A 24048-nucleotide genomic window follows, 5' to 3' on the forward strand; every position below is an offset into this window, starting at 1 on the left:
GAGGGTAATGCTACTCAACGCTATAAGTCTAAACCTCAAAATGCACTCACTCGAGGCACTCCTTAAAATGGAAAACACTGACATCTGTGCAATGACTGAAACCTTGTTCAAGGCTCCAGAGAGCACCCCTGCATTACCAGGCTATAACTCATACCATACCTTTTGGCCATCCAACCTGGACCGGAACACCAAAGGTGGAGGTGTGTCCATATTCATTAAGGATATCCACACCTCCAGGCTAGTTGCCCAACATAATGCAGCCAAAATATCCAAGTGAAACTAACTCTGGGCAAAACTGCAATCCAAATTGTAGCTTGTGACAGATCCTCCACCATGCCCCAGGATTCCCACTCCTCTTTTCTTGACATACTGGAAAATATTAGGGTTCAACCAAACACCCTAATAATGGGCAATTTCAACTACCCCACCATTAACTGGGAAAACTACTCATGTACCAACTCCTTCGCTCAACACTTTCTAGAATTCTTAAACTCCAATGCCCTGGATCAACTTATCCACGCCCCACCAGGAGCAACAATATCCTAGACCTAGTCATTGCCAACATGAGTGACCGGTGTTCCACACCTGAAGTCAAGTCTTCATTGGTCAGATCCGACAATAAGCTAATCACCACAGATATCCACATCCCGCCCTCCCTCCCCCATTAAAGAAACCACTGTAAAAAAATGTCTCCAAAGCCAACTTCATGCTTCTTAAGACAGAAGTGGCAAACTTCAGGTTACCCATGCAGATGGACAATACAATTATGAGTGCTGAATCCTACACAAATGCACTCTATAAGCACTTACACGACTGCATGGATCGTGCTATCCCTAACAGGACCAAGACGCTATCCTCCAAAAAAAGGAAACCAATCTGGTGGTCCCCTGCTATAAACAAACTCTACAACAGAAGGAAGAAACTGTTGCAAAAGAGAGTAAAATCTCATGCGTGGAGGAGCTTCCTGGTCAGCCACAGTAAGAAGCTGAGAGCCCTCACAAAATCCTCCAAAGCTGGCTATGAAAATAAGATTGCCATTGATTATAAGGACAACCACAAAGCATTCTATAGCTATGTCAAGAATCTCAGTGGCAACACCCAGATCTGCTCTGAGTTACAGCACAATGGTACAAAAAGTACAGAATCAATTGATATCGCCAACATCCTGGCTGACAGGTTCAGTGCTAACTTTACCCCCCCCTCTCACCCCCTAAAGGGCCCATATCTACACCGGAAGAATGCAGAGCCCCTGCAGTTAAAAACTGCACTCTACAAAGCCAAGAACATAGTTTACATGGGACCGGACAACATCCCAGGCTGCTTTGTTCCCACTGAATGGCGCACAGCAACAGTTACACCACTCCACAAAGGAGGAGCCAGCACAGACCCTGGGAACTTTCGCCCTATTAGCCTGACGAGCCTGATCTGCAAGGCCATGGAACATATCATCATAGAACTCAAAGACATTGGTAACCTCCAAACCCTGGACCCCACCCAGTTCTGGTTTGTGACAGGCAGATCATACCTCCTGAATCTGACAGACTTCTTTGAAACAGTCACCAAAGCCGTAGATGAGGGTAAGGCAGTTCACACAGCCCATCTTGACCTCGCCAAGGCTTTCGACACCATCTCCCATTCTGGAATTATACATAAACTCACTAAACTGGGTATAATCCATATGTCACAAGATGGGTTGCCAACTGGCTCACTAACATAACCCACAATGTAAAAGTTGCAGACTCCAAATCTGGCTTCAAACCAGTGACAAGTGGTATACCACAGGATTCAGTCCTGGGTCCTCTCCTGTTTGGTATCTACTTCTCTGATGTATGGGCTAACATAGAGGGCCTCTTGCTGACAAAGTTCGCAGATAACTGCAAATTAGGTGCCATAGTCGAGTCCTCAAACGACATGGACATCCTACAGAATGCCTTCACTTAGACAGATGCCTGGTTAAGAGCCATGGCCTCAACCTCAACGCCAAAAAGTGGATTGTAATCCCCTTTGGTAAAACCTCTGTACCCATGAACTACCACATAGGAGGCAGTCCACTTAATGCCAAAAGTGTGATAAGAGACCTTGGTACTCAGGTCGACAGTAGTATCTACTTCCATAACCACATCGCCACAGTAATCAGGAAATCCTTCTATGTGGCACACCTTATCACAAAAGGGTTCTCATCCAGGAAAAAAGATGTCATTGTTCCCCTCTACTTGGCTCTCATTAGGCCCATTATTGAGTACAATGCCCCTTTTGGAATGTACCTCACAAGACATCTGCAAAAGCTGGAAAGGCCACAGAAGTACCTCACAGAGGATTATGGGCCTCAAACAGATGTACTACGCTGACCACCTCAAAAAAACTCCAGCTTTATTCTGTAGCACATCGCCTACTCCGTGGTGATCTCTGCCTAACAAACAAAGCTATGTCAAACCCAGAGCTGTTGGACAAGCTACACCTAAAGAAATCCCAATCCCTCCGAGATACACGCTCTAGGGACCTAAACCTTGCCACCACAATAAACAGGACATGCTGGAGGGATAGATTCCTGTCCCACAGACTTCCCATACTCTGGAACAAGCTACCTATCTATGTCAAGCAGAGTTCCTCATTAGCAAGAGAAATCTTGATGAGTGGATGGGAAATAGGGAATTCACTCCGGGGATCACTTCTGTGGCTCTGTTCGACATGGGCACAGGAAAATAACCTTCTTGGGTGGCGAAAGCCAGGGAACCTTGTTGACTGCCTTACATAGGCCCTTGGGCCGATAGCCTAGTACCTACCTATGAACCTATGAAATTGGATGAAATGCTCCAAGATGTGAATACAAGAGTAATAGATAAGGAAAATGAGTTGGTGGAGCGTAAAAGTGTTAATATAAATAGAGACATTAAAGATTATATCTAGATAAGAAATCTGGATAATGCATTTCTGTGGAAACGAAATCCGGATAAGGCATTTCTGTGGAAACGAAAAGCTAATAGGTCTTTCTCAAATCATGGGAGGGGCCAAAGTTATAATAACACTTCCTCTGCCAGCTCAGTCTCTTTTGCAACATCGGAAGAAAGAGAAACCAACATGGGGGCTGACAGCGAGACAGAGCACTTTCCTGCTCTGCCACAAGCCCAAAATCCAGCAGACATAAATAAGTGTTTTCGGAGCAATAATAGCACCAAATTTCATAACAACAAAAAAAGTGGTCGCAATGATAGGTGACAATTTAAGAACTATGGAAGAAACTTGAGGGGTCAGAAAAACAAGAAAACATGATGGAACTAGCAGGTGTAACTTTTTGAATGACTCTAGTTATTAATTTACCTAAATATGAAATTTCGGATATTGTATTATCTGTGTTGGAATTGGGACTTAAATCTATACTGACAGCTTTACCTAGATTGCATACACTTAAAAGTGATATATTCCTGCTTAGTAGGGAATTGCATTTAACTATTTTTTTTTTTCAAAAATGTGATAATAGTGGTCAGTTTGATCTAAATGTGAGTTCTGATGATTCCTTTCATTCCTGTAGTTCGTTTCAGGAGGGTTTGGATGAATATGCTGTTAATGTTTACAGTAATTTAAATACTACTACAATTAATGTGAACATCCACTATATCCCTCCCTTTGTCAACATTAATATGCAAAGTTACATCTCTACTTTAAATTTTAAGGTTGAACAGTTACATTGGATTTGTATAAAAAATAAATCTAATGTATGTTACAACTTGAGTAAAGAACAGTGGTTGGCTTTTTCTGCATTTTGCAAGGATAGGAACCTGGTGGTAAAGCCATCAGACAAAGGGAATCAAATTGTAATAATGCACTACACCCAATATTTGGATATGTGCTATGCTCACCTTAGAAATGAAGAAGTGCATGAAAAATGTGACATTTCTAAGCATTATGAGTCTATTGAAGAATATTGCGTTTTACTTAAAAAAAGGTTTTAGGCTAGGCTATTTTACGGCCAGTGACCTAGATAGGAAGTTTAATGTTGAAAATAGTAACATAGCAGTATTCTACTGCCTACCAGACACATAACGGTATTGAAAACCTGAGTGGAAGGCTAACTGTCTCAGCAAAGTAGTACGTTTTGAAAAATATTTGTATTTTGTTACACGAATATCTTACATGTTCTGGGTACATCGTCTTATATTAGGGACAGTCAGGACTTTCTGAATAAAATTAAGGGTTTAACTTGGAATAGCACCATGTACTGGCTGTGCATGGATGTGAAAAGTCTTTATACTAATATAAGACACAGTGTAGGAATGCAAGCTTTGTTTCATTATTTGGGTGACTCACCCATGTCTCACTTCCTTATGGACTTGGGCCTTTTTTGTTTCAAAAATATTTTTTTTACATATTTAATAGGGAAGTATTTCATCAATTTCAGGGGACAGCCATGGGGGCAGCTTTTGCCCCATGTATGCTAATTTGGCGATGGCCAAGTATGAAGAAGATCACATGTACTCCCATAATTGTTATAGATCACAGGTAGTTATATACCTTAGATTTATAGATGATTTGATCTTTTTGTGTAATGGGGATTATAAGGATGCACAGTCATTTATTAATGACTTACAATCTAATAATATGGGCATCCAGTTTGATGGAATCCAGCTGGGCTCCCGGGTGAATTTTCTGGATATTCACCTTAATGGTTTGGAGACTGGCATACACAGAAAATTTGACCAAAGGAATTTATTTCTGTATGGGAGTAGTTGCCATCCCGATCATTTAATTTCAGTACTACTTATAATGAATTTCTGAGAATTAACAGGTTGTGTAGCACAGATTGTGCATTTAATAAAGACATATCAGAGGCTGAAACATGTTTATAGGGAGAGGTTATGATATAGGTGTAGTAACAGAGGCAAAGCTAAGAATTTTTGAAATGAGCTATGGAAAGGAAAATATTAAAATTGTTTGCAGAAAGGAGAATAATAACTTCTGGGGGTGGAATAGTAAGACAAGAAGCATGTTAAACATTAAGGCCACTGAACCCCAGAATGAGGGAAATAAAAAATAAACTTATTTTGTTACTACATTTAATGTAATAACTGAACAAGTGGTCAGGAAAGTCCGACAAGTCTGGCCCATTATATTAAGGGATAAAGATTTAAGGCAAGTGTTATCTAGCCATGTTAATATTTCTTATAAAAGGGCTAGAAATTTATCAGCTATGGTTGTACATAACCACTTTATTCCACCAGATATCAGTATTAGCAGGAATGTTACAGCCTGTAGAGGGACTAAATCTTGTAACAAATGCTCTATTTGTAAGCAGTTGGTTCATTTTTTTTCCATACATTAATAACTTTAGGTTCATGCCAAATGGTAATTATACATGCAATACAGAAGGGATTATTTATGCCCTAAAATGTGCATGCAATTTGTATTCTATTGGTGAGACTCTTAGAAGTTTCAAGGTGAGTTTTCAAGAATACATCAGAGATATAAGAAATAAAAAATTGGAAAGTCCTCTTGGTGGCCATTTTGTGTCTTTACATAGCTCTAATCCAGAAGATTTACTAGGGTGTGTTTAGAAAAAGTTGAGATATGTTTAGGGGAGTGCATGAGTTTAAAAGATAAACGTTTACAGAAGGAAACACTTTTTATTTTGAAATATGGAACTTTGGAGCCCTTTGGGATCAATAAGGAATGTAACGGGAAGTATGTAATTAAATTATTAATACTGTATAATTGTTTAATTGCTTATTAATTGTGATTTTTGAACTATGTAAGGTTGGTTGAAAGTGTATTTTTTACTCTTGGAAGGCTTGTTTACCGAGGAGCTAAGGATTTTATTAAATTTGTGATATCTTTTGGACCTGTGGCCTTTTTGTTATTTTGTATTTCTGTGCTTTGTGTTTTGGTGGTATTTTGGGCAACTGGAGTGATCCCTCAGGTGAACTTTCTATTACCCATCCACCCACCCTCTCCATGTGGAAGAACATCCTTTCTACAACATCAAAAGCTGAAGCCAGATGACCAGAAATTTTACTCCTCAGATCTGAGCACCCAAAAAAAATGGCAGTCTTTGGTGGCAAACCGACTGGCTCAGACACTGAGATCACAGCCAAGCTGCTGGGTGGCAGGGTGGACCCTTCTTCTGAAACCATGACCCTGAACCCTCAACTCCAAGACATGCTCAGCTCCGACAATGCCTTAATCAAAAGCGCCAAGGATGGAGTCAGTGCCTGTAGCAGCCAGGCTAGAACCAACAGGGAGGGATGGCAATAAGCCCCAGAGCTGAAGGGACTAAGGAAGGAAAAGCAATGGCTGGATCTGAAGTTTCAGGAAATGGAACCATGAATACTAGAAGGATCCCTAGTTGTATCTGGGCCTGCAAAAAAGACCATATCAGTTGCTCCAGTTCTGATCGCATCATGTTCCCCCAACTGATCTGAAGGACTAGGCAGAAGATGTCACCGAAGTCAGTTAGGAAGACCTCCTTTAGGAGGTTGGATCTGAGGAACAGATCCAAACAGGAGACGCTGGGATCTTGGGTAGGGAAGGGGAAGACTACATGGAAAATTCTGGCAGTGTAACAGGCAAAAATGGAGTATGCAACCTATCAACAAATCTGGATTCCTTTATTAGGATGGAACTGGCAATACTGAGGAAGGTTGATGTAAGGGTCTCTGACACCGGCAGCCTAGGTGATCGGGGCCGAACAGATGGAGTCGGCACCAAAGGTCAGTGAATCTTCAGCTCTAGATGATCTTTGGCAGATGAGGTGGACCGCTTGCAGTCCCCTCAGTCCTTGAATTTGAACTTTGTCTCCTTGTCCCAGGACTGTTTCCTGTCCTTCGTCTCAGACCTCTTACTGGAAGAAGAAGAAGATGAAGAAGCTGCAAAAGAAGGGAGCATCTGAAAAATCTAAAAACTAAAACTAGGGAAGCCTTTTAATACAAGCTTGGCACAATGTTTCGTGGCAGCTCGGGTCCCAATCGCTGCACAAGCAGAACAGTCTGTTTCAAGATGGGCATTACCCAAATAAACAGAATGATAGTCTGCATTTTGTTGGGCAACTTGCGCTCACAAGCCACACATTTCTTAATCCCCAATTTCTCCTTTTTCGTTTCTGCAAACACAGAAAAACAACACTAGGCACAATCAAACAAAATCGAAGAACAACAAACACCTAGCAACCTAACACCCTATAAAAACACAACAAATGAAAAAATCTCATTGTAACTACATATAACAGCAGGAGCAAAATTTACAGATTAAGCATTCTAAGTATATTTTTATTGCCCCACAGAAAAAGGGTAAAAGTCCAGGCAGAGAAAACACCAATAAGAAAAGAATTCCTACCAAACACCAAAAAATAAGACTATAAATAGCACAAAAGATACAGCTGAGAGCAGCTTGAAGACCACAATGCACTCTCTAATGTGACAAGATCTGAGGAGAGATAAGGAGAACAGGGTATTATGAGTAGAGAAGGAGGAGCTTTCAGGCTGAAGACTCTAGAATGGCTGGTTTCGGATCTGAGTCAGATCAGATAACCCACAGTTTGAAGCTGGACAGAAAAGACAGTACTGCATCATATTTTATACAAGAAGTTTCCAAAAACATTTAGTGTAGGAGAATTCTCTTTTGCAGAATGACAGTCAATACAATACAAGTTTCCCACACTAAATAATATTAATACCACCAAAAACCACTATCTTTCCAAAAAAAAAAATAGTACAAGTTTTTTTTTCACCCAGTAGAGGACTTATCTCCCCAGCCTTAGTTTCATGAAGCCTACAAAAACAGGACACTTTGGCAGCAAGAAAGCTCTGAAGCTTTTGGTGCTATAACTACCTTTTATATGAAGCTCTGTTCAAGCTCCTGGCAGTTAGTGCATGGAAGGCATCCTACAGCTTGAAACAGCTGGCCAGCTGTGGTCATATCCTAGGACAGTGCAGGCCAAACAGTTGAGGCTACTGCAACAGTGATCTAATAAACATGGTGCCTGATCTCAAAGTTTTGCCCTGTCCCTCGAAACGTTTATCTGCTAAAATTAGCGAGAATTACAGTCAGCCAGTAATGCCAGACATTAGAATTTAATACTTACTGTTCAATAAAATGCATGCTGCTGCAAAATTTGCCATTCAATTAACTTTTAAGTGAATTACAGTAATATTTAAAGATTGTCCCCAACTTTTTGTGCAAAGAAGTTGAGAAGTATGATAAGGACTCAAAGTTACACTTACACACGTTTTGTGAATAAGTACAAAAGTTCAGTTTAACGTGAACAGCTCACGACGCGTTATTCATTTTATTTAACTGATCAAAGCAATGCTTGCTACTGCATAAAGTGTGTGCGTGTCTGCTGTGTAATACATACACACACACACACACACACACACACACACACATATATATATATATATATATATATATATAAAATACACACACACATGCATATATGTACACATACATAAACATACAATAGACATATTCATACATAGTTTCACAAAAGGGGCTAGTACTTAGGTTATATAGCTATGATGCTAATGAGTTAGTCACATAAAGCTACATATGTGGTACACTAACTGTCTCACTCTATATCTTACAGCAGTTTCAGCATATACCTCAAGGAAGTTACATCCTCTAGACTGAGGGAAGCTAGATAACATGGTTCCGCCACCCAGTCAGTACAGCTCCTGGTCACTAACCATGACAGGTCTACCACTACCAGGAAGATACAGGGCAGACTCCACATGCATGCACACATGCATGTACGTATGCATACACACATGCATACATGCACACACACTGTTCAGAGTACACCCCTCAGCCTTTCTGGGAAGAGAGTGGGATCCCACAAGATGAACTGGGAACTATCACAGAGAAAAGAGATCTGTCTGCACTGCCTCACTTACAAATTACCAAGAAAAACAATTCAAAAGTTGGATGTTTGGAAATAACATTTCTTATTTTCAGATAAATAACCATCAAATATCCAGTGGTAAACACCTCTACAAAATGCTACTGGCCATCAAGATGCTCTAGTGACTCTCATTTATTGAAGCAAAGACAAATGCAACATAAACATTCACTTTTAACCTATCAACATATTACCCAATCTGGTCCACGGCAAAGCCTTTTAAGAAATGCTACAGGTCACAAAAACAGAGGTAAGCACAACAGAATACAAACAGGTTAGAGCAGCTAATTCAACAAGCATATTTTTTGAAAGATGGAAGGAAATTAACACACCTGAATAAGACACACACACACATGGAGATTGCATTCAAACTCCAGAAAGAAAGTGAGCAGGCGTCACAATGAATCCTAGGTTGTGCAGCACAATCTGTAACCACTCAGCCATCAATCCCCAAATACCTTAGCCCAGCTTTTTCACTTGGCTTGAAGATGTCCTATAGAAATATAATACCCATCTCCACCCTCCTCCCAAATTAATTAGAATTTTGAAAAGAAAAAGAAAAGCAATGTAGCCAAGTACAGGAAGCAAAAAATATAAGTAGAACTATGTAAGGACTTTTTTTTAATTTTCCTTTGTAATGTGTCCCTTTAAACCAAACTAGATGAAGGCTACAGCTAGCTAGGTTACATTTAGTGGCTTAAGTAACTTACTAGCTATCCCCACATGTCTTGCAGCCTTCTGCAGCCCTGCTTAGAGAGGCGAGAGACTTACGATTCGAGCACAGTGAGGAGGGGATCTGGCTCTGGCGTGTCCTGCAGCTGGCTGCTCTGGTCCCTGCTCAGTCGGATGATGTCACACAGTGTCTGAGAAGCATTCGACTGACCCTAGAAACAAGAACAGAATAAACTCAGGTTAATCATCTTAGTAAGTAGCAGTCTTCCAAAACAACAAGCACAAAGTGGTACAGTCCTTAGCATCTCTAAATACAGGTGTGAAAAGGCACAAAAATCTAAGAGCAGAAACACCAAATATGCTGAAGTTACATGCAGTGTAAATATTGTATACCATGAACACTAAATGGGTTGGAAGTGTTGTTAATGTCCTACGTCAGAATAAAAGTGCCCAATTCTTCACAACCTAAAGTGATGTGTAATTCACCACCAACATACTCAAATTAGGAGTTGTGTACTTACCATAACTTGGTATCTGTGCTGTCCATTTTCATTCTTCCTCATTCATGGGTTACAAATCCAATCCTCGAATCCAACTCAGCCATGTTTTTCAGACTTTAGACCCTAGACTCGAGCTCCTCTCTCTTCACATAATGCACTATCCTACATCAAACTCCTCAGATCGAGTTTGCTGCCTACGTCCATAGAATTATAAAGACAGGACAGAAACGGAGGAATTACCAATATAAGGCCGGAGGATGGTTGGGATGGAAGGTGAGGAAGAATGGAAATGGACAACACAAATACCAAGTTATGTTAAGTACATAACTCTTAAATCTGATGTTGTCCTTTTCATTCTTCCTCACTGATGGGTACAGTCCCCAGCTACGTAATTCTTGGGAGGCCCTCAAAGAAGGACATACCAGAGTACTGACGAACCAAAGGATGGTTTGATTCTGAAGACAATGTCCAGATTACAATACATCACAAGGTTATCTATTTCTGGCTTGTAGTTTAAATTTGGTGGCTTTTGCAGTTGCCCGCCCCACTGTAGATTTGATCTGGGACATCTCTTTACCACCTTCTACCTAATAAACTCCTTCTGCACTTGCTTTTAGTCCTTTTTAATTTAACTGCATTTTTTAAACTGTGTTTGGTCTAATATTGCTACATACTCAAGTGTGCTAGCTTGCACTGCATGTGAATTGTTTTTACTGCTGTTTTAGCTACTTTTCTGCTTCTCTGGTTGGGAGGGTGGCCTAATGGTTAAGGTGCTTGCCTTACAAACACAAGGTGCAGGGTTTGAGTCTCACAAAGGATAATTGGCTAGGCTTAAAATGGCTCGCAAGGGCAGTTAGCTTAGTACTAATCTATGAATCTATGAAAAAAAAAAAAAAAAAATACTGTAAGCCTGTTTCCTACCTTTCCTGTAACTAGTGTTCCAGATACAGATTTGCTGTATCCGGGACTGTATGTAAACTTCTGAGCCTCCCCAAGCCTTTCTTTGTTGGAGGGAAGCCTTCTAGCTCATCAGTGGGAGTGGTAAGCACTAGGTAACCTGTCTACCACATAAGGAGTGGTTCTAGCCCAGAAATTGTAGTTATTGGCCATTTGACAATCTTTTCCATCTCTCTCAACTTTCTGATTTGAAAGCCTGCATTTGCACTTGTTTCTGTCCTGTAACTCGTCTAGTGCAGATACAAATTCTTAGTTTTAGCACTTAAATTTTCTTACTCATGCTCAGCACTTGTTCAGAACTCGTAAGCACTAAATAAGCTACTAATTACTACAGCACTCAACCTTCCTCATTACCTAGAGGAAAACAGTTTTTGTACTCACTTTTCTCACCTGCTTAGAGAAAAACAGCTCTTGTACTCACTTTCCTCACTTATCTAGAGGAAAATAGTTTTTTATTCAGGCATGTCCAAGGGTCAGCTCCCAGTGTTCTCTCCCATCTATCTGATGAATCTGGGCATCTTGAGGCAATGTAGAAATTGCCTCATGTACACAGACAACTCTCTCTCCTCCTACCACCCAACACTACAACCTGTGAGAGATGCACTTATCTAGCCAAACTGCAGGTAAAGTTCTCTCCAACCCAGACTGAACTTGACAGTCAAGAGTAGAAGGTAAGCATTTGCACCACACCACACTCATCACATAGTCTCACTAAATCTAAACCACCAAAATCCACACATAGTAACACAAAAACATTTGCGGAGGCCCTCAACAATAATCTGTCTAAGCAACAGAGACCTCCAAAGCAGAAACGCAAGCAACCTCCATCTCCCAACACAACCCAAATGACACATAGCCCACAGACTCAGTGTGCCACTCAACCACAGCCAATAAGGCAAAAAAACGTACCCGACACACTAGTCATAGGTAACTCTATAGTCAGGCACACTGATGTCACACTCACCAGGCTAAACAAGGAGAAGGTTACTGTCGGCTGCCTGTCGGGTGCCAGGATCCGACACATAACCCACACACTCAGGTCACTCCACAACAAGTACAAATATGACTCTGTCATTGTCCATGTTTGTGTGAATGACCTAAGACGTACCTCCCTGAACTACATGAAAAGAGACATGGAAGAGCTCTCCAATCTTGTAGCCCAGGCAGGTATGACCCTAGCCCTGAGTAGCATTCTGTCATCGCCCAGAATGATACCGCAGTATAAGGACAAAATGATTGACATCAACAATTGGCTAAGCTTCTGGTGTCATTCTAAGTAGATCCAGTATCTGTCTGCTTGGAATGACATGGTAGACAGACCACGATGCTTTGCCACAGATGGCCTGCACCTGTCGCCCCTGGGATTCCAGATACTGGCTAAGGCTCTTGCCGCCCCTATAGTGCCTTTTTTAGGCAAGGTAAAGCTACTCAATGCTAGAAGTCTAAATCTCAAAATGCACTCACTCGAGGCACTCCTAAAATGGAGAACATCGATATCTGTGCAGTGACTGAGACCTGGTTCAAGAATCCAGAGAGCACCCCTGCACTACCAGGCTATAACTCATACCACACTTTTCGGCCATGTAACCTGGACTGAAACACCAAAGGCGGAGGTGTGTCCATATTCACTATGGATATCCACATCTCCAGGCTAGTTGTTCAGCATAATGCATCCGAGGTTATCCAAGTGCAACTAACTCTGGGCAAAACTGCAATCCAAACTGCAGCTTGCTACAGATCCCCCAACATGCTCCAGGATTCCCACTCCTCTTTTCTTGATGTACTGGAAAATATTAGGGTTCAACCAAACACCCTAATAATGGGCGACTTCAACTACCCCACCATTAACTGGGAAAACTACTCATGTACCAACTCCTAAGCTCACCGCTTTCTGGAATTCATAAACTCCAATGCCCTGGATCAACTTATCCACGCCTCCACCAGGGGCAACAATATCCTAAACCTAATCATTACCAAAATGAGTGACCGGTGTTCCACACCTGAAGTCAACTCCTCGTTGGTCCGATCTGACCATAAGCTAATCATCCTTGATATCAACACCCCCCCCCCCCCCCATTAAGGAAACCACAGTAAAAAATTTCTCCAAAGCCAACTTCATGCTTCTTAAGAAAGAAGTGGTGAACTTCATGACACCCATGCAGATGGACAATCCTACACAAATGCACTCTATAAGCACTTACACAAGTGCATGGATAGTGCTATCCCAAACAGAACCAAGACGCTATCCTCCAAAAAAAGGAAGCCAATCTGATGGTCCCCTGCCATAAACAAACTGTACAACAGAAGGAAGAAACTGTTGCAAAATACAGTAAAATCCCACGAGTGGTCAGCCACAGTAAAAAGCTGAGATCCCTTATTAGATCCTCCAAAGCTAGCTATGAAAACAAAATCGCCACTAATTCTAACAACAACCACAAAGCATTCTATAGCTATGTCAAGAATCTTGATGGCAACACCCAGATCTGCTCTGAGTTACAGCACAATGGCACGAAAATTACAGAACCAACTGATATTGCCAACATCCTGGCAGATAGGTTCAGTGCTAACTTTACCCCCACCCCCTAAAGGGCCCATATCTATACAGGAAGAATGCAGAGTCCCTGTAATCACAACTACACAGGTAAAAGATGCACTCTCTAAAGCCAGAAACACAGCATCCATGGGACCGGACAACAGGCTGCGTTTTACACGAACTTCAGAACGAACGGGCTCCCCACCTAAGCACCATGTTCAATAATAGCCTCGTATCAGGTTTTGTGCCCACTAAATGGCGCACAGCAACAGCTATCCCACTCCACAAAGGGGGAGCCACCACTGATCCCGGGAACTATCGCCCTATTAGCCTGACGAGCCTGGTCTGCAAGGCCATGGAACGTATCATCACGGAATTCATAAACAAAGACATTGGTAACCTCCAAACTCTGGATCCCACCCAGTTCGGGTTTGTGAAAGGCAGATTATGCCTCCTGAACCTGATCAACTTTTTTGAGGCAGTCACCAAAGCCTTAGATGAGGGTAAGGTGGCTAACACAGCCTATCTTGACCTCGCCAAGGCTTTCAACACCATCCCCCATTCTGGAATTATAGCTAAACTCACTAAACTAGGTATAAATCCCTACGCCACAAGATGGGTTGACAACTGGTTCACTGACAGAACCCACACTGTAAAAGTTGCAGACTCCAAATCTGACCTCAAACCAGTGACAAGTGGAGTACCACAGAGTTCAGTCCTGGGTCCTCTCCTGTTTGGTATCTACTTCTCTGAAGTACAGGCTAACACAGAAGGCCTCTGGCTAACAAAGTTCACAGATGACTGCAAACTAAGAGCCATAGTCAAGTCCCCAAATGATGTGAACATCCTACAGAAGGGCCTGACGGAGAGAGATGCCTGGTGTCAGAGCCATGGCCTCAAGCTCAATGCCAAAAAGTGCAGTGTCATCCCCTTTGGTAAAAACTCTGTACCCATGAACTACCACATAGGCAGCAATCTACTTAACACCAAATGTGTGATAAGAGACCTTGGGACCCAGGTGGACAGTCGTCTCTCCTTTGATAGTCACATCGCCACAGTAGTCAAGAAGTCCTTCTACGTGGCACACCTCATCATAAAAGGGTTCTCATCCAGGAAAAATGTGGTCATTGTTCCCCAGTACGTGACACTCATTAGACCCATTATAGAGTACAACGCCCCTTTTGGAATGTACCTCACAAGACATCTGCAGCAGCTAGAAAGGCCACAGAAGTACCTCACAAAGAGGATTACTGGCCTCAAACAAATGCCCTACTATGACAGTCTTAAACTCCAGCTTTACTCCGCAGCATACCGCCTACTTCAAGGTGATCTCTGCCTAACATATAAAGCTATGTCAAACCCAGAGTCAAGGATTTACAGTCTGTAAAATGCATCCAAGTCGGATCAGAGGATTGAATCCGTAAACCCTTCAGTGAGGAAGAATGAAAAGGATAACATCAGATCATTTATTTTTTTTATTTTCTATATGCTTTTGCTTCATGCCTGCTGACTGACCATCAGGCTTCTTCTGATCTAACTTGAGCCCATTCACTGCTCTGTCCCAGAAACAGAAGTCCGAAGAGGCTGTCTTTAAAGAAGTCACTGATGTCCTTTGTAACTTTGATGGCATCCTGGAAATTACAGCATATCTGTATATGACCTAGCCTTTCTCCTGGGCAGGAGAAATGTGATCGGTGTCACAAGGGTCAGCCTTACGCATGTGTGACATCACCTGACTAAGCAGGGACCAGAGCAGTCCTAGTAGTTGCACTCTTTCCCTATTTATTTATTTTTTTAGAGCAATGTTTTTTTGCCCCTACTAAAATAAAAAAAAAATACACCTTCAGAACATCAAGAAGTTCCAGGAACATTGCTGCAGTTGACTTGACATTCAAGTCAAGTTACGTCACATGGCATTAGCTTAAAGTTTAAGATGTTACACAAGCACACAGCTCACATTCAAATATACAAGTGAACCCCCATAAGGATTTCTCTGCACAAAAAAATACTAGAACATTTGAAATATAACAATAAAAAGAAGGATGGAGTTTAAAATCAGGGACATTCTGCATAATTCTGAAAAGAGATGAGAGGAATAACATGGTGTTGGTGAGAAGTTTTATTAACAATTACCGAATACAATAATGCTGCTGGCAGCAATTACCAAGATATTATTATGGTCAATATGTCTGGCTCTGTGATTTGCAAGGGCAATTCGGATGAGGGAAGAGTGAGGTGAGATAAGTTATTAATGATTTTACAGTAACGCTGGCATTGATCAACCATAAAATTCTGGCAATATTTTTCTGGCTTTGTAATTTGTGTAGAGCAACTTGGATTGGAATACTTTAATGTGTGGCAACTTGCTTGTGTATACTGTGGAGGTAAAATAGTATTACATAGTCAGATGTAGTGCACCATCACCCTTATGCTATACTCTGCAGGGTTAGTATTAAAAAAAAAAGAATCCATGTACTAAGTGTGGAAATAGAACCCATAGCCTTCTGGAACAAACACAAGCATGCTGCCTGCTGTGGTACCGATTCTGCAAACTAACTTATACAGTGCAATGAAAAAGTACGTGCTCCCTTCCTGATTTCTTATTTTTTTGCATGTTTGTCACACCTAAATGTTTCAGATCATCAAACAAATGTAAATATTAGACAAAGATAACCCAAGTAAACACAAAATGCAGTTTTTAAGTGATGATTATATTTATTAAGGAAAAAAAAAACTATCTAAACCTACATGGCCCTATGTGAAAAAGTAATTGCCCCCTAAACCTAATAACTGGTTGTGCCACCCTTAGCAGCAACAACTGCAATCAAGTGTTTGCAATAACTGGCAATGAGTCTTTCACATGGCTGTTGGGGAATTGTGGCACACTCTTATTTGCAGAATTGTTTAAATCCAGCCATAATAGAGGGTTTCCGAGCATGAACAGTCTTTTTAAGGTCATGCCACAGCATCTCAATTGGATTCAAGTCCGGACTTTGACTAGGCCACTCCAAAAACCTTCATTTTGTTTTTTTTTTTTTTAAGCCATTCAGAGGTGGACTTGCTGGTGTGTTTTGGATCAATGTTTTGCTGCAGAACCCAATTGCGCTTCCGCTTGAGGTCACAAACTGATGGCTGGACATTCTCCTTCAGGATTTTTTGATAGGGAGCAGAATTCATGGTTCCATCAATCACAGCAAGTCGTCCAGGTCTAGAAGCACCAAACCAGCCCCAGACCATCACACTACCACCACGTCTGACTGTTGGCATGATATTCTTTTTCTGAAATGCTGTGTTACTTTTACGCCAGATGTACGGGACGCACACCTCCCAAAAAGTTCAACTTTTGTTTTGTCAGTCCACAGAATATTTTCCCAAAAGTCTTGGGGGGTCATCAAGATGTTTTCTGGCAAAAGTGAGACAAGCCTTTATATTCTTTTTGGTCAGCAGTGGTTTTTGCCTTGGAAATCTGCCATGCATGCCATTTTCCAGCCTCTTTCTTATGGTTGAGTCATGAACACTGACCTAAACTGAGGCAAGTGAGGCCTGCAGTTCTTTAGATGTTGTTCTGGGTTATTGTTTAACCTCTTGGATGAGTCATCGCTGCACTCTTGGGGTACTTTTTGTAGGCCGGCCACTCCTGGGAAGGTTCACCACTGTTCCTTGTTTTCTCCATTTATGGATAATGGCTCTCACCATGGTTCGCCGGAGTCCCACAGCTTTAGAAATGGCTTTGTAACCTTTTCCAGACTGATAGATGTCAATTACTTTGTTTCTCATCTGTTCCAGAATTTCTTTAGATCGCAGCAAGATGTCTTCATTTTGGGAATCTTCTGGCCTATTTCACTTTGTCTGACAAGTTCTATTTAAGTGATCCTTCGATTCAACAGGTCTGGCAGTAATCAGGCCTGGGTGTGGCTAGTGAAACTGAACTCAGCTTTCACAAAAATGTGATTAATCACAGTTAATTCATGATTTAACACGGGGGGCAATTACTTTTTCACATAGGGCCATGTAGGTGTGGATAGCTTTTTTTCCTTAATAAATAAAATCATCACTTAAAAACTGCATTTTGTGTTTACTTGGGTTATCTTTGTCTAATATTTGTCTAATACTTAAATTTGTTTGATGAAACATTTAAGTGTGACAAACATGCAAAAAAATAAGAAATCAGGAAGGGGCAAATACTTTTTCATTGCGCTGTATTAGTTTTCCAACCCCCTCTAAGAAAAACAGCACTGATAAAGGCATAAAAATGTAGGAAGCAAATGAAGCAACATGAACTGTCTAGTACTCTTCTAGTTCCCTGAAGTAACTCCAAAAGAAACCATTTAGATCGGAATGTTTTGGGGTAGCACCATAGATCTCAATTCATATGGTCAAAACTTCTGGAAAAAGACAAAATTAATTGGAGGAGATAAAATAACTTTTGCTCTGATTCACTTAAAAACAGAACATGTTTTGAATCAATTTATATTTTGTGAACAACAGTAAGAAGTATAAAACTCTTAATGACTGACATTACTGACTGTAATCAAAAATGATTTACCAGAAAATAAAAAAAGTTACGAGGGACAAGAAAAACATTTAAAGCAAAACTGGGGACATTCTGTAAAATAGGGGGAATTGAGAGTTTTGGGCGGCACTAAAAAAGGAATGTCTGATCACAACAACCCATTCCAGGGTTTCAATACTTTTTTGGATGTGCAGCATTTTAAATGATGTACTCCTAATTTTCTGAATGTTTTTATAACTGTGTATGAACAAGTCCCAGCACAGAACTTTTATAAATTCAAGTTTTAACAACTGAGGTAATGAAAACTATATATATATATATATATATATATATATATATATATATATATATATATATATATATATATACACACCCTTAAATTCTTAACTATATATATATATGTATATATATATATATATATGTATGTATATATATATATATATATATACATATATATGTATATATATATATATGTATATATATATATATATATATATATATGTATATATATATATATATATATATATATATATATATATATATACCCTTAAATTCTTAAGCTCAGGCTTCTTTATTCTGAGAGTTTAATATGATTTAATGTTACTATAATCTCCATAGCACCAACTAGCAAAATAATTAAAGAAACTGCAGCTATAGTCAACTTTCCACCTTCAAAATGTGGAAAGCTATACTACTTCTCATAAGATCCAACAAATGGGCAAAATGTGGAACATTTAATAACAAATGAGGGGAGCTCACAGAGTGGTTAAAACGTTACTTTATACTTGTTCTACTACATCCCCAGTTCTTCTTTTAGGGGTTCGAAAAAGAAAATTAAAACAGCAGAAGTCCAAGGCTACAGATGGGCAAGCAAAGTACCCCCCCCCAAAAAGGTATCAACTTCAATCAGTATCACTCAATCAAGAAATAAAGGTAAAAGCAGGTTTGCAATATCAGGAATATCATACCACACAACACCAACAATCAAAAGAATGAAAAAACTGCATACATACATACATACACACACACACAAATACTCAAACCTTCAATCTTTAAAATGGGAAATACTATAGCAATAACCCACGCCTGGGTGTGGGTAATGGTGGATGTACACACGGTTGGTGTGGTTTGTTCATGAGGGAGAAGCCCGAGTGGCCAAATAAAAACAACCGTGGGTAAATCCAGCATTACCCACACCCAGAAGTGGGTTATTGCTATTATACAATGACATTACTTAAGGAAAAAAAATACTTTTCATAAATATGACATTGTATAATGCCTCCTTGCTGCCCTTCCGCAGCTGTCTGGTATTCTGCGGCAGTTCTGATGTACTGTGCATGCGTATGCTTACACAGTACATTACAGCTGTGGGCAAAAGCAACGGAGAAAGCTAGATCTCCTTTGCTTTTTACAAACTGTCTCGCTATGTTAAAGGAGTTTAACATAGTGAGACAGCTTTAAAAAAAGCAACGGAGAATCTCCGTTGCTTTTTTAAAGCTGTCTCCTATGTTAAATCCATTTAACATAGCGAGACAGTTTTGAAAAAAACAACGGAGAAAGCAAGATCTCCGTTGCTTTTTACAAAGTGTCTCGCTATATTAAACCCATTTAACATAGCGAGACACCTTTAAAAAAAGCAACAGAGATAGGAAGATCTCCGTTACTTTTTTTAAAGCTGTCTTGCTATGTTAAACTCGTTTAACATAGCAAGACAGTGTGTAAAAAGCAACAGAGATCTTGCGTTCTCCATTGCTGTAAAAAACAGAGTTATGCTAATGGAAAAAGTCCGGGTGACCGGACCTTTTTCCATTTCTATAACTCTGATTTACAACGTGCATGCTGACCAATCAGCGTGCACGTTTTGGAATATTAATGGGGGGTCATTGCATAATACACTATCTTGCAAAACGAGCAGATGTGTAAAATGTGACTTAGCACATTTAGTAAATCAGGAAGGAGGCTCATACTATGGTCAAACTGTGGACTTTATACTTATAAACATTTCTTTGATAACTCCAGTATTTTTTGTTTGCAAAACAGTCATATGACTACAACATACATTTTCCATTTACATAATTTATAAGACAAAAAAGTTAAAAAAAGCAGTTGTAATGTGTTGTGTTTTACTACACACCCAGCTCTTCAAACACTACAGACTTGAGAGTAAAGTAAAAAGACACACACACAAAAATAACCAAATATTCTCATAATGTCTTAGCATCCCTAGTCATAAATCCTCAGCGGCAACATCCTCTCTCCCCATCTCAGTTATTACTTCATTCTACGCACAACATTGCTAATACTTTAATATTTGGTAAACACACACATAGACACACACACACACACACACACACACACACACACACACACACACACACACACACACAAACACACAGGATATACTTACGAAGCTATGCTCAAGAAATAATTTCAGACCTTCACATCAGTGGCACATATTCCACAAATGATCCTAACTTCTAGGAACGCAGGCAGTCCTTTTCACATGGAGCAGTTCTTAATGTTCGGAGTATTACCTCATCACAAAGGCAAAGCATAGTTTGTCTTGTGCTTGTAAACTAATGTATTTATTCGGTTTGCCTTCATAAGGTCGAACTGCACATCTGCAATGGCCAGACGTGTGAAAGTACGATTTCAAAAGTTCGTAATAGCGAACTATGAATTGCTTAAATCACAAATGAGCGAATGCCAGTGTGCATTCGCTCATGTGGATTTGGCATTCTGAGTGGAGATCGGAACATTAACCCCTTCCCCTCACTGTAGTGCGATCTCGGAGTTAGTATATTAAATTCGCAGGGGATGTAGGGGGGGGGGGGCGCAGGGGAGCTTGCCCCCCCGCATAACGGTGTTTGGAGACAGCCAGAAATGTCAGGTGTTTAAAAAACATTTGACATTACTGGAATGTCAAATTCGTTGTTTAGCACTTTCGGTGTTTTCAGCATTCGAAAGTGCAGTGTCCGACCTTTAGAGTCGGATATCTGATAAGTCGCACATGTTATTTGTGAAACTGTAAAGGTAAACTATTTTTTTATATTTCTCAACCTCTTAGCATAAGAAATCTGGACAAAGCCTAAAATAATGGCTAAAATAAATGTTGCTCTTAAAAATTTAGCTGTTAGAATAACAGGTTTTATGTTAGCATGGCTTTTGTGAAGGATACAACATCTGAAACTCAAATATATGTCATTATTTAATGACTTCAATTATCCTTGGTGACAGATTTGACTGAGAAAAACATCTTCAGCCGTCTGTCCAAGTATGCACAAACACCAAAATTAAATATTTCCACAGTCTGTCCAAATTTGCTTAAGCACCAAAATGAAACGTTTCCCCCAATGACCCCTTCAGCAATCTGCCCCAAGTTTGCACAAGCAGCAAACTGAAAAGATTCCCCCAATGACCCCTTCAGCCACCTGTCCAAGTTTGCACAAGCATCAAAATGAAACGTTTCCCCCAACCACCCCTTCAGCAGCCTGTCCAAGTTAGCACAAGCACAAAAATAAAATGTTCCCCCAAATGAGCCCTTCAGCAGTTTGTGCAAGTATAAACAAAGTCAAGAAGCATACTAGTAAGTAATCCCACTGACTTACAAGTCCTTCTGTATCACTGCTGCGGTATTCTTTACATTAGCCTGCCAAGGATAGCCCAATGTCCGACCAGTTTACCAAAGCCTTTAGATAGGAGTCATATGCATGCTCCCCATACAAGCCACACGGCATAAAGGTGATGTACGGATGCAGTTACCCAGAACTTCTTTCCCACCAGTCCGAGTGTCATCATCGCTTGTCAGTCTTAACTCTTAACAACCTTTTGCTGAGCTGAATACCTAGCCATCAGACAAGCGGCCCATTAGGGTCTCTTTTTTTCTTTCTTCTTTTGGTCTTGTTCTCTTTTGGTTGCCTGGAGCTCATGTCATCCAAGAAGGAAAAATGTCAGTGTGGGAGACAGATTCCCCATTAGGATCGTCATGAACAGTGTGTTTTTGGTTTGGGTGCTTCCCACGGTCATACATCCTGTAGTATTTGTAAGGCATTTGTGCCCAAGACTCTTAGAAGCCGGTTGTCTTCCCTGGCCATCTATCTAGAGAACCACAGGCTTAAAATGTTAGCCCAGCAATGCATGGCAGAACCAGTTAACCCCGAGGTAATGTTAAATAAGAAGCAAGCCATAAAATCTCGGACAGATTCTTTGGCTGCTTAGACCTCCACCAGACATTCCTCTAGAAGTGGGTGATAACTCTTGTAGGCCAGCCAGTGTCTATGATGGATTCCTCTGCCATGACCCTGGAGGCCAGCATGGACCCTTCTTTTAGCACGTCCTCTGAAGCTTTGCAAGCATCTGCTCTGGATGTCATGGGGGAGCTGTGTTTTTTATGTTTCTCTGTTTCTTCCTCTCATTTTAATTTCTCTGCTTTCCCTTTGGCCTTTCTACTGCCCTAAGGGTATTCACAAAATGCCTAGGTCCCCAAGGCATTCGGATTTTTCTTTACCTAGACAACCTGTTGATTCAGGTGCATTCTCTGTTATAGGATAGTACAGTTGTGTAAAATCCTATCATAATGGTAGATGTCTTTCTCTTCACTTTTGCAGTACTCCTTACAATAGGGATCCCCTGTCCAGAGCAGCCAGATGTCTGGCCAGTATACCAATGCCCTTAGGTTGCTAAGGGTACGACATATGTCATACGTATGCTCTGTGTGCCCACTGTGGGGCATACAGGTGACATTTGGACATACATACTCAGAACCAAGAACCTCAGTAGGAATGCCAGGCCAATGATAAGACATAACAAGCATATCCAGAAGAGAACAGAACTAGGAGGAGGAGGGAGGGAGGGACTGAATACTGCAATAGTGAAGAGAAGGACATCCACAGTTATGGTAAGATTTTACACAACTGTACTTTCATTTCACTGTTGCAGTATTCCTTACAATAGGGAGAGTGCAAAATCTTAGGAAGAAGAGAGAAAGGAGGAATGACCAGCACAGCCCTCTAGGAGCCCATGAAGAATGGCCTTAGTAAAATCAGCTATAGCCCTGGATATCACCATCCAACTTACAGTGCTTGATAAAAGTATGCACAGAAGTCCAGCTAGCTGCCTCAAGAATAAAGTTAGCATCTAAACTCTTGAGAAAAGCAGAAGAAATATCCAGAGCCTCGGCAGAATGGGCTTTAACAGAAGGAAGGCTCCTTCCTTGAAAAGAATAACAAAAAGAAATGGCTTTAGATATCCAAGAAAAAACAGTTTGCTTGGAAACAGCCAATTCTACAAATCTAGGATGAAAGGAAAACAAAAAGCTGACCAGACTTGGGAAAAGATTTGGTCTTGTCCAAATAAAATCTGAGTTGCCTATGCACATCCAAAGTGCGCAAAACCTTCTCACTAGCAGACTGCAGAGAAGGGGAAAAAGTGGGCAGATGAATAGACTGATTAACAGACAACTCAATCACCACTTTGGGCATAAAAGAAGGATTAGTACAAAGGGACATCCTGTCCTTATGGAAAACTAAAAAAGGAGGAACAGCCATAACGGCTTGAAGCTCAGACAACTGCCTGGCAGACGTAAGGGCCAACAGAAGAACAGTCTTCCAAGAACAATGTTGCAAGGAAGATGAAGCTGCAGGCTCAAAAAAAGCCTGGGTCAATTTCTCCAAAACAAAATTGAAGTCCCAGGAATGAGGGACAGGTTTCCTGGGAGGTCTAATATGAACAATGCCTTTAAGAAACTGTTTAGCCTCAAATCTAGAGGCTAAAGGGGGTGCTAAAGTCAGGCAGGAGAAATAGCTGACCAGTGGGCCTTAGCAGAAGACTATGCCAACTCAGCATTTAGCAGTTCACACAGATGAGAGAACCAAAGGAACATCCAGAGAAAATGGATCCAGGTTATGAGAAAGACACCAAAAAGAAAACCTCTTCCATTTGGATAAGTAGGATTTCCTAGTAGTGGGTCTCCTTGCCTCCTGCAGAG

General features: G+C 40.7%; 1 protein-coding gene across 3 annotated transcripts in view; it reads right to left on the reverse strand.

Annotated features, from left to right (window-relative positions):
* PPP6R2 (protein phosphatase 6 regulatory subunit 2) overlaps positions 1–24048 on the reverse strand; it is a 4227669-nt gene that overhangs the window by 2918449 nt on the left and 1285172 nt on the right. For all 3 annotated transcript variants that reach the window (XM_044088566.1, XM_044088567.1, XM_044088565.1), the window contains exon 7: positions 9659–9771. In XM_044088566.1, the coding sequence (XP_043944501.1) occupies positions 9659–9771 (113 nt within the window). The remainder of the gene's footprint in view (positions 1–9658; positions 9772–24048) is intronic.

This window comes from Protopterus annectens, chromosome 11.part0, assembly GCF_019279795.1.
Source record: "Protopterus annectens isolate FY-2018-M chromosome 11.part0, PAN1.0, whole genome shotgun sequence".
NCBI classification, from domain to species: domain Eukaryota; kingdom Metazoa; phylum Chordata; order Ceratodontiformes; family Protopteridae; genus Protopterus; species Protopterus annectens.